This window comes from Periplaneta americana, chromosome 8 (assembly GCF_040183065.1).
Source record: "Periplaneta americana isolate PAMFEO1 chromosome 8, P.americana_PAMFEO1_priV1, whole genome shotgun sequence".
NCBI lineage: Eukaryota > Metazoa > Arthropoda > Insecta > Blattodea > Blattidae > Periplaneta > Periplaneta americana.
Window position 1 is genome coordinate 163,429,838 of NC_091124.1, and position 12,730 is coordinate 163,442,567.

Here is a 12,730-nt window from a genome sequence, read left to right on the forward strand (position 1 = left end):
CTTTATAAATGGAGGACACTTGACATCTGTTATTCACCCATTAGTCTCATCTGTGGGATACATATTAAAGTTGTGGTTATTTTAGCCACCTATTTTGTTGTTCTGTGTTAGCATCCATACTTGATGCATTAAAGGAGGCGAACTACATAGCACCATAGGGAAAAGAGAATATCCCACAAAAACCTACCACCAAATGAACATAAACTCGATGTCATAATACAGTAATTAAATAATCCCTTACTAACCAAAATTCCTCAAATAAATAGACATGGCAGTGAACTTTAGGTTCTTTAAAAGTAGAGATAATTGAAATTGCTTGTATCACTGCTATCTGTTCAAGCTTTAAGCTATGGACATTTTCTCTTCATTTTCAAAGAATATAATATGCTGCTTTTTTTAAGTGAGCATTCAATTGTCATAGTAATGCCAATGAGTTTGTTTAAAAACAGTCGAGTTTAATAGGTTTCAGTTGACCTCACACGATCAGTAATAGTGATAGTATTTTTGGTAATGCCAGTAATATTGACTGTGTAGGCCTATAATCCACACTGCTGGACAATTTGATGACTGATGAGAAAATCTGACATTGAGCATTAATATTTGTGATACTGATAGCAATGCTGATGGTATGAGGTGCATAGTGATCGCATTTTGTTACTGTACTCTGTATGAATGAGGAAATGAAAGTAAGAAGTGAGAATGGCTAGGTTATGTATGTTAGATTTGATAAGCTTGGCTTATGTTAGCTGCAGATAGAGCATTTGTTTGTGCTTAGCAACGAATATAAGATTTATACAGTAGAACCCCGATTATCCATCACCCTATTAACCAATTGCTGGATTATCCGACTATCTTTCTCTTGCTTTTTTTTTTTTTTTTGCTACTGACACATATATAGTCTGTCTTCTTCATATGTATTAAGTACTACTATACGTTATATTAGCACCAGTACGTATTTTTTCTAGAGTATGTTATTACAAACCTTGACACTACCACAATATGATCTGATGTTAGAGTTGCCATACTGTAGAATTTCTATATATAAGATATATTCCCTGAGTATCAAAAGAAAACGTGTTGTGTTAAGTACCGAAAAAAAAAACGGAAATAATTGAGTGGTTCGGGGAAAGAGAAACTGTGAATCATCTCGCATCAGAGTACGAGATTGGTGTTACAACTGTGCGCACTTTAATAAAAATCAACAATAAAGTGTATAAAGTAAGTAAATTTACAACACGAGACCTGTATTATTCCTATGTTTCCACTGACAGCCATTACAAGGAATTTCCTTGCCCCTTAAAAACCCGTCATTGACAACCAGACTTGAATGAGTGAACTTTTGATTCACTATCTAGCGTGTTAAATACAAGAACACGGAGGAAATTAAGAAATGCAAGTATTATTTACTTAATTTACGAAAATATTTTATGGTACGGATTATCCGATTTTTTTGCTTAACCATTCAGTCCACCCTCTTCATTACCACGGATAATAGAGGTTCTACTGTAAAACGAAGATAAAAGGATAACAAAATTAATTAATTTTTTAATTTGTTTAATTTATGATGCTCTTTATCAACTGTGATGGTTATCTAGTGCCTGAGTGAAATGAAGGTGATAATGCTACCAAAATGAGTCCAGTCTCTACTGCCGAAAGTTATTTTATTTTAATTGGTTATTTTATGATACTTTATCAACTGCTATGGTTATCTAGCATCTGAGATGAAAGTGATAATGCTAATGAAATGAATCCAGGGTCCAACATCGGAAGTTACCACTCTTAATGGGTTGAGGGAAAAAGCTGGAAATAACCTCAACCAAGTAACTTGTCCCAAGCAGGATTTGAACTCACTCCTGCTCATTTCACGATCAGACATGCTAACCGTTACTCTAAAGTGGTGGATCTAACAAAAATAATGATTGAACCAATCACTGACTGTGTGAGAGCATTACGGTCTAATGAAAATAATAATATATTTAATGTGGTTTAATGTTTCTTTTACGTCAAATGTCCATACTCGACTTACAAGAGAAACAAATTGTAACATTTTGACATGAAAGGTTTTCTATAAAATCTGACACCACTTGTGGTACCATGAAAACAGAAGTTAAGATGAACTCATGGTTTTCCACATGGTCTGTTTCGCTCCATTCTCTACATACCTCGAGTTTTTCCACATGGTCCAACTCACTCCATTATCTAATAACTGGATAATGTACTCATCATATCTATATTTATTATTTAATTCTTAAATCCATCCATATCTAACCTAAAAATTACACATCAAGAATAAAGACGTTTTATGCAATCCAAGGGATATCCCCTGTCACTTTTTAATTTAATAAATTTGTAACCGAACCAGTGTTTTCAGACTTGATGTTTCTGTCATGGTTAATGTATTGACAAGGGTGGAAATACGGACCCCCAATCATAAAAGTTTCGGAAATATTTGTGACCAAATGTTAGTTTGTGGGGGCACTGTTTTCAAACGAAACAAAAGTTGAAAGCAACAATTCAATTTTAAGGGAAATGTTTTAAGGAAAGATAAAAAATATTACATTACATTTTGAAAAATTAAGAAGTTACGGTAATTATTAAATTAAATTTGAAATACCAATTATGTACCAGTAGAGTATTTAAACTTTTGTATTTAAACAACATTTTTGTACGAAGTAAATAATACAATCTCCTAAATTGGAAAAAGTGGAAGTTTCTTAACAATAAAGCATCAGGGGAGGGGGGTAATGAAGACAAGCTCTGCTACTGAGTGTTGGCCTATGCAGTTTGAGTTATTTCTAGAAGTTTATACAAATAAAAATAAATTAGAAAGACCTTTCATAGCAACACATGTTACAACTGCTGAGGTTTTCGAGGACATACTGAATTTAGGTGGCTAGAAACGGTATAGATTTCGTCCACATTCATAATAATATTGAATAAATGCAATGCTAGTTTGAGATAAAACTACTTGTTTTCAGAAACATAAATTGATGAAACACTATTTCAACTGTTAAAGTGACATTAAACTAAACAGTTTTTGAACAAACTCTTAATCTGTCAACAGTTACCTACCAGTATTACCTACATAAAATAACCATTTCTTCTGTAAAGACAAAGAGGCAGTGTCTGGATTTTCAAGACTGGATAAAATATAAGCTGTTACCGGTACCTCTTACTTTTAATAAATCCTATATAATGTCTGTACAGTAATTCACTGCAATATGAATTATGAATTATATTATAAAAATAATAGATAAAAGCTCAACAATATACTTGGAACAACTTAATACGCATATCAAAAATAATCTGAGCTTCTTTCCTTTAATGAAAATAATATAAATTGCAATTTTCTATATAATGAGAAAATACACGCATAAAGTTCCACGATTAAGTCAAGTAAGCCTTGTGTAGTTATTAAAACAGCATCAATGTGGTTCATAATGACTTTTTCTGAAAATGAATTAAATAATTACCCCTATGACAGTCGAACTGGTAATTACAGTAATAACTAATTGCAAAGCAGATGTTATATGATCATTGTTAATCCTCTATGTAATTACATTCTAGACTAGTACAAAGTTAATCACACTATTATCTAAGCAATTTTTATTAATTATAAACTAGTGATGACCATAAACACTGCTGTAATGTTGCTGCTACCATCTAAATGTTTCACCATGAACACCATACATTATTCTATAACCCTAAAATAATGCAGTAAGAATAATTTCATTCATTAACCTTATACCTACAACAAACAACCTTCTAAAAAAACAGCAATTAAATACTAAATGTAGATATTAATTTTATCACAACAAATATAATGCAAACCATGTACAATATTTAGTTTCTTGTTAACAGTTAGAAAATAACTTTTTGAATGTAAATTATACACCATTTCATGTGTGAGCAAAGTAACCGTTTAATTTCACTTTGTTACAGAGAGAAAGAACCTATTATTATAGTTTAGCTTAAAGCAACTACAATAATAGAAAACTTTCTCTTAAGAGCATAATTAAGTTTCACCTCTATTGACGATAGACAGAAACTTATAACTTTAAAATGTTATACATTTAGGATCGTAATGTATCTGAGGAAGTTTACATGGACTAAGCTCAAGAGGGAAGACCGGAAGCATCTTGAGCAAAATTGGAATAGGTTTTAATGGTCTAAACAAGTAAAAAATTACCCATAGTGATAATTATATTTGATAACTGAAGTAGCCCTCAAATTATTAGGTTGAATATAAGTTCGAACACGTATAAAAATTACTATTTTATTACTCACTTTTGTGTACATGGTTCCCACTGCAACTTAAAACACTACCGGTACTATTGGTAACAAAGGACAAATGAAAGATGGAGACAAAGACACTATCTTAAAGTTTACCAATTAATATAATTCTTTCTTGCTTTCTGAGTTCTATGCAAAAAGTAGACAGGCCTATGTACAATTTCATTAATCTTTTAATTGATATTATGATATCAAAATATGTAATTCCCATGAATTCTCAATTTCAATTATGTACAATAGAAACAAAATCAAATTAAAGGAAAATTATGTTGCTGTGCAAATTTGTTCTTTTCTAATGACATTATCATTTTGTCCTCTAGAATCCCAATATAAACCTGACATATCTTTCCTACTGTATTATTGAATACATCACGTTGGCAACAGTCCTTATCTGTAACTATTTTTTCTTTTATGTAAACATATCTGTCAGATTTGAAAATATTAACGAATGTTTTGGCAAGCTAATATGTTACAGTATCTTTAAGTTAAAAATAACAACGATAAAACTTATAAAACTTGTGTTCATAATGTTTCGATTATAATGAATAGAGGTAAAGTTCATTTTTTGCATTTAACTCAGAAGCTTCTATTGCCTATTGGAATAATAAGGGCAGGGTAAATTTGAATACTGTTGTTTTTTAATGGTATAATAGGACAAATATCGGTAAGGTAAAAAACTGAGAAAGTATTTAGTACTTAAGGAAGAAAAATTATTCTACATGTAAAACGATTTTAAGATAAATGTTACAAATATAAAAATTAATTTCCATACCTGCATGCCAATGATGGCATAGATGAAAAACAGCATGGCGATCAGCAGACAGACATACGGCAATGCCTGTAAGCAGGACACAAACACATACACGCGCCCAATTAGTCAATCTAGTGTTACAAAAAGTTTTCACATGTTAACCCAGTCACAGGTCCAACCTCAGAGCTACCTTAAGAAATCATGCAATGGTTAATCATTCCAAGGATGCACAAATCATCACACAGGGTGCCAGCAATAAGCGGCAAATTCGGCCATCAAACGTACAATCATCTGTAGTTTGGATTGAAATAAATTATAAGTACTCAGAAATATCAAGTTTTACGGATGCTGTTCAAAAAAACTAAATTAAACAAAGTAAGACAAAAGGACAGGAAGAAATCTCAAATACTTTAGAATATAATCTAAAAGTGATCTCTACTGACGACACACAAAAGAAAATGTGAGATTTATTTTATTGGGACTATTTTCTACAAGGTTAAAATATTACTTCACTAATATTAAGTAAACAACATGTACTTATGTGTATATTAAATATACTGCATTTCTTTACGTGATTCTATCATAATTAAAATGAGGCTTTGTATGTAATTGGGCAAGTGCTGACTTGGGTAAGTTGGTAGAACAACTGCTTACAGGGTAAATAGATGTTTCATTCTGGGTGAAGGCAACAAATTTTTCTCTTCTCTGTAATGTTCGAAAGGACTCAGAAGCTTTAATGAATGTATTACTGAGCGAAGACGTTTTGACTGAACTTTCTCATTGCTGATGACTAGAGGTGGATTTTTCCTAATAGTAATAATTGCACCATATCTCGAAAACGTGTACTTATGTATAAATTAAATCTACTTGAGGTACTGTTACCGCATAAATCAATGATATAATACTAATGCTGTGTATCAATTAGTAGATTCTATTCAATTAAATATTACATACATTACATTATATTTATATTTAAGTGTCACACCAGTAGCTGTGTTTTTGTATGGTGATAATTATGGCATACCAAACAATGTCTTTGTCCGAAACAGATCCATGTATAGTGATTCAGTTTTTGAGGGACGATAGGCATAAACCTGCAGAAATTCATGATCATATGAGAGTGGTATGTGGCGACAGCTGTGTTTTGAAGGCAACCATTAGGAAATAGTGATGAAAATTTCAAAACAAGGACGATAACAAATAAGCAATTGACACGTTTCTGCCGAGCAAACTGCATAATTAATGAAAATATTGCAATTGTAGATAATGTCATATGGAAAAATAGGAATATGTCTATAGACGCAATTGTGGATCAAATGAGCTAAGTGCTCCTACAGGTCATAGCAACATTAAACAGTTGGGGTACAACAGGGTGTGTTGTCAGTGGGTAGAGTACTGTGATTGTTGACAGCAAAGCAGAAAGCTTTATGCATGGGACTATTTCTAAAGCATCTGCAACATTATAGCTATAAACCATTTTCAACAACATAAAACATAGAATTCTGACTTTCTGTTTAACTTTTTTGCTAGTGATGAGACTTAATGTTGCAATTATGAGCTGAAGTCTAAGAAAACGAATAGGCCTACTTGTGATACCGGTACTAAATCTATCATTGCTCAGAATGTAGGCCTAGTACATAATTCAAGAGCGCACTATCAGCTAGGAACGTCACATTGACGATTTTTTTTAGAGTAAAATCTCACTAATTTTAACTTCAACGAGTCCAGAATTATCATTAACATCGCCTTTGAACTAATATTAAGAATAAATGGTCCGGACAGTTGTCCCAATGGGTAATATTTATAAAACAATGTCCAACCTTATATTGCAAACACAAATCACGAGAAATTACAGCACATTAATGGGAGTACTGGAACACTTATCCTACAGTCTGGATCTGTTCCGTTGTGACTTCCAAATCTTCAGTTCACTGAAAAGTGCCTTCAAAGTCAGCGTTTAATATTTCAGAGCCTAAACTAACCATTGGAACTTAAATTCCCAGAATTTGTCCAAACAGTCTTGAAATATATCTGGGCTCCAACCAGCAGTGTAGATGTTGAAGACTATTGAGTGTATGTAATTTAAATCTAACATGTAAAATAATACAAATTACGAAAAATAACAGAATTCTTCCATGTTCTCATTTAAAGATAAGTGATTTACACAGTCTTCTCCAAGTCCACTTAATTATTTTCTTAATGCATAATTTTAGTTTATGTGCAACTTTAATGTAAATGCTCCTAAGAATATTACCTAAAACAAATGTATTTTTCATGCATTAAGCATTTTTTTTCTGATTAAATACAGCAAAGTTACATTTTATTAACTCCATGTAACATATATTTATGATACCGGTAATAAGTTTTTAATGTAATTATCATGTTAAAATATGATACAGTTAGCTGCTCCCAATTTCTAAATGTGTGTCTTAAATGGTGCTGAAATTTCAGTGCAAAAAAATATGAAAATCCGATCATCTTCATACACCTTGTTGGTGCTGTTGCAAATTCTTTCATCTCCAATTCTGAATTGTCGATCAGGAAGTCCTACTTGGTTAGTCATTTGTAAAGATCCTAACAAGTAGGACTCCTTTTTCTCCTCCGTCTATCACTTGCAGAAGTACTTAGATTCTTGCAAACGTCGCATTTTGCAATATGTTCATCAGCAATGGAAAAAGAAATCCATCCTAAGCCTCTTCTTTTTCAGGAGTAAATTGGCAGAAGTGTGATGCTGAATACTCACTTTCTTCTAGTAGATACCACAATTATGAAAGTAAGTAGCTCTGTCTCTTCCAGTGTATTTTATATGTACGAAAGATATCTTTACCTTAATATGCATGTGACTTTGTCATATGTTGCTTTACTGCTTTGAACTGTTGTATTCGCAGACTGAATCGCCATCCAATTCATTTTTGTTTTATTTTTTGACACTAATAAAGGTTATATTGCCAAATGATGATTTTAAAAATAATGAGGTGCATAGTAACTACAATGTAAGTACTTTGCCAACATTATATCGTCCAGAGCAAGCTATAGATTGTAAATTACTTATACAGAAAGTTTCACGAAGTTATACAGGCACATAGGGAGCGTATTTCTTGGATTTTTTTTTTTCATGTGACATATGGATATGGTTTTCAATAATTACATTACTATGAAAATTTGTATTTTAAGAAAGAGAGTACTGGTAGTAAGTTAATTGCGAAAGTACTGTACCCTATAATTAAATGACATACACGTACTAATAATAGTTTATTGCAAAAGAATCTCCTGAATTTACAGGTTGCCAAAATGACAAGGTATAACAATATCCAATATTAATGGTAATAAATGACTAACAATTTAAAAATTAAAGTTATACAACAATTTTGTGTGTTTTATCTAAAAAAAAAAACCTTTGTAATTATTCTGACAGTATGGTACGTCTATGCTCAAACTGACAACAGATTTTTAAAATCTTCACTTCAATGCAACAGGCACATATGTGTGAATTGTGCATCTAAATCAACTTCAAAGATAATATCTCGAATTAACTCTAGCACATATTGTTGAACTGATACTTCGTTATTAAGAGTCAGGCAGTTTTTTTAATAAGAAAATACCAACTATGTTAACAAGAGAAGGTTTTCTCTCATATTGTCCCTGTCAATATCCTTCCAAAATTTAAAAAGTTTCGATGAATTATTAAACATACAAAAACTGACTTCCAGCTTCTTAAAGTGATACTCAGAAATGAAATATTTTAAGACAGTAAGCCCTATCACCATTCTAACTTGAAATGGTATGAGACTTCTGGCTTCTCTCCAAAAGGTCAATATTAATTTTCAAGGTTGAATTGAGAACATGCAGACCTATTAGCATTACATGTGTCTGGTGCTACGTTCGATAGGGCTATGTTGGCTCAGAGCTTGTTCACAGTGAAGTGTGAAATGATTGAAAGAGTAACTATTTCAGGAATAAGCTTCGTAAGTGTAAGTAAAATTTTGTAAATCACTTCGTACACTATATAATACACTTGATTAAACAATCATGCGCTGAAATCAGTTCAATTGAAACTATGTAATTATGTCAACTTTCTAAATGCTTTCTTTTTTGGGGAGGGAGGCAGACGGAGCAGGGAAACTGTACTATGAAACACTGTTTCCTTCTTATAATGTGAAGGTGGAAATTGCACTTTAGATTTGTTTATAATACTTAAATTACTGTACATTTTGTTGGAGGAGGAGAAGGGAAGAAACATATTGCAGAAATTAAACAAGGAGAAAATTAAATACTGGTATATAAAAGGAAGATGAACAGTACGACTAAAATTATGGAATATACAAACATAGAGCGAATTTCATTTTGACTACCAAACCAGATGAATATATTCAATGACTGATTCTGCCATTTTTTGAAAGCATGCTATGTAAGAACACACTTGGATAGTGATGCATACAAGATTTCGTACAAAGTCAACTTTGACTTTGTTATTCTTCTGTTGGATGCTGTACTGTTCTTTGATAATAAAATAGTTTGTGCTCCTGATTTGTTTCCATTATTAATAAACTATTAAAAATTCAAGTGATAATGCTGAGTTCTAATTTTGCTTCAAAAACCTACTTGGTATTTATTATAATTTATTATCACACAATACAAGCCACAATGGTGCTCTAGTCGCTAGAGCACTGGACTTAAAATCCTGTGAACTGAGGTTTGATCCCTGGTGTACTCCCGCTTTATAACTTGTGTCGGGCAAGCTCATGGTCTAAGTAACACAGGAGTTTTCTCCATGAGCTCCGGTTTCCCTGTGGCATCCCAATAAATCTCCATCATCATCTCATCTCATTGTGGGTATAGCGTAGACTAGCCTGTTATGGTGCACCCTGAGCTTCATATGGGTGAATGACGAAAAGTCAAATACCCGCCATTAGTAAAAAGAAAAAAAATCATACTATACAACAGTTGAATTAAGCTCCTGTTAAAGTAATTTCTCTTGTGAGTAATCTTTACATAGATCCTGTTAAAGTAATTTCTCTTTTAAGTCATTTAATGACATGCGTCCCTCTTTCAAAGTAATCAGCTTATGGGCGACTTTTTATTTGCATTTCTTTTTTCTCCTTTTCTACTTTAAGCATTGCTAGATGTATTTGAATGAGTTAAATTCTTTCAGAAAACGTACTATAAACAAAGAATGTCTCCGGAAGTATTCCTTTATTAATACAAATAATTTTGTTGACAACATTTATGAAAATTTATTTTATTTTGGTTCCGAATAAAGAACAGAGTTTTAACAAATCGGTATTTGATTTTCTGATTACATTTTAACAATCACTGCAGTTTCCCACGAAAATAACTGTCCTTCTGTAATTATTTCAATTTCGGGATTGTGGTAGCTTTGTTAAACCTAGTCATGCTAAAGCACATAATTTCATTAGATTTTTTATACACGTAGACATTTCAAATTCTAAATGAAGATTACCACACTGAGAGGCCATGCTTAAGTGCATCTTTAGGGTATTAAAATTGGAATTTATTTCACACCAAACATATTAAATACAAAACATACTTTTGTAATCTCACTATTTAAAGACATTAACTTAATTAGGGATATGGTTTAACTTGCAGGAAATGCACAGTCGTGAAACGAATGATAAGAGACTAATTAACTACCATAAGAAATAAGGATTCGACCAATGAATCCTTCTCCTTGTCAAGTGGTGAAAAATCACCGTACTGCAGTTTTAAAAATATGGTTGTCAGCCAACTTTTTGTCAAGAGCAAAAGTATGCATTCACTTCCAATTGCCTCAATTTACTAGAAACCATGCTGATTCTACAACATACAACATTCTTTTATTTTCTGTTTGAGGTATGTAATTAAAAATATTGACAGACCTTGTTATATGTCAATAATATTGGGCGTCTGTAATTTGTAAGAGTGAAAATCATAATAATAAAATACAAATAAAGAGAATGGTTATTAGTCACAATGAGTTTTTAACTCAATTTTTATTATTATTATTATTATTATTATTATTATTATTATTGTATAAAAAAAAAACGTGGATTACGCTTTCAGTATTATGTAAGTGAAAGCATTTGGATTCTCGTTCATATTCTCAAATTCTTCACTTACTCATGTAATACTTCTCACTGGAAGGGTGAAGAAAATGCGTAAATTTAGTGAACTGTAATAATTAACAGGAAATTAAGTCATATCTGTGTTACAACAATACTGAAATATGTTGATTACTTTTAGTTAAGTAATACTGTATGTAAGATAACAGAGTAAAGTTTTTAAAGTAACTAATTATTGCTGAAATACTGATAAAACTAAGGTAATTTCGGCCAATAACATTAAATCACGTCAATGTTATACCGGTATTTAATTGAATTGTAGATGACTAAAGTACATACACAATTTTACACTGTATGATAAAGTATGATGGAATACACTTTTCCATAATTAAGACTTATAGTAGTCTGTTATATTTATAATAGTATGTTTATTATTGTAGGTGTAAAATATTAGATAAATTATTGCATATTTTTTTAATATTAATAGCTGAGGAAGTGTTGAAGTACCGGGACTGAACTTGAAATATTGTCACCTAATATTTCAATTTATTTTTTCTTAATCGTTTATAATGGAGTTAATGGCAGCAGCAGAAAACGTCACACAGAGGATCACTTATATTCTGAGTGGAACTTGACACTCATTTCAGGTCACACTGTAAAAGTGTGCTCGAAATAATTTAACTAACACACTCTCGAAGTGCCTGAATGAGCATGAAGCTACTACTTATATGCTAGTGGAAAGCTAAGTGAGTCGGTGCAACTTGCTGAGGATGGTGTATGTGGTGCTTACATCAACATGTCAGCTTGAGACTGGGACCTGAGCTGGGCTGTGAAATGTGAGATTAATTTTACCAGCAAGCAAAGCATGCAGCTACATTATCAATTATCAGATACAAAGTGTTAATCCTGTTATTCCTTTGATTTAAAACGTAGTATTTCCATGTTCGTTTTGCAAGAAACAACATGAAATCATGAATTCAGTTCAATACAATGACAAGGTGGATTACATGAAAATGATGTATTAAAAATCTATCAAAGCAATAACAATAACATCTTTGCTTTACTGTTTCTACCAATCACTGCGTTGTAGCAAATGATTCAGCCAATGGAGCCCATATGGACTGTTTCCTTAATGCAACAGTCTCGACTGTATCTAGTAGCAGACATGAATAATTAGTTTGTGAAATAGATTGCGGAGATAGGTTTTCTAACGGAAAATTTCACTTAAACACTGATTTACTAATAATGTAGAACTATCAATGAACTATATTTTAAATCAAAATCCATAAGATGTCTTATGAAAGTAACAGTGAACTTATTCATAAATTTTTTTGTTATATGAATCCATTACTTTCTTCACATATACAATAGGTTTCCATGTCCATTATGTTCTATATCAGTCACAGAACTTTATTAAATATGAAGTCACAGCATGAAGCATTATCCATATATAGCAATGCTCTGTCTTGCAGTATTGCCTAGTACAGAAATGTGTAGGTCCCGCTAAGGAGAACTTATTTCTTTTCTCTCTTTCATGTATAAAAAGTATTTGAACTAGAAACCTGGGCAGAGCTTGTTTTCCTGTTCATGCAAGTGCAAGTCCCATATTTTTATTCCTAATGTTTCC

General features: G+C 31.9%; 1 protein-coding gene and 1 long non-coding RNA gene across 29 annotated transcripts in view; one reads left to right on the forward strand and one right to left on the reverse strand.

The window, feature by feature from the left end:
• Nucleotides 1-12,730, reverse strand: part of cac (calcium voltage-gated channel subunit cacophony) — a 1,051,854-nt gene that overhangs the window by 181,102 nt on the left and 858,022 nt on the right. For all 28 annotated transcript variants that reach the window (XM_069834011.1, XM_069834005.1, XM_069834017.1 and 25 more), the window contains one exon: nt 5,066-5,131. In XM_069834011.1, coding sequence (XP_069690112.1) covers nt 5,066-5,131 — 66 coding nt within the window. The remainder of the gene's footprint in view (nt 1-5,065; nt 5,132-12,730) is intronic.
• Nucleotides 8,897-12,730, forward strand: part of LOC138705212 (uncharacterized) — a 36,280-nt gene continuing 32,446 nt past the window's right edge. The window contains exons 1-2 of the long non-coding RNA XR_011333663.1: nt 8,897-9,015; nt 10,652-10,894. This is a non-coding gene — a long non-coding RNA (uncharacterized lncRNA). The remainder of the gene's footprint in view (nt 9,016-10,651; nt 10,895-12,730) is intronic.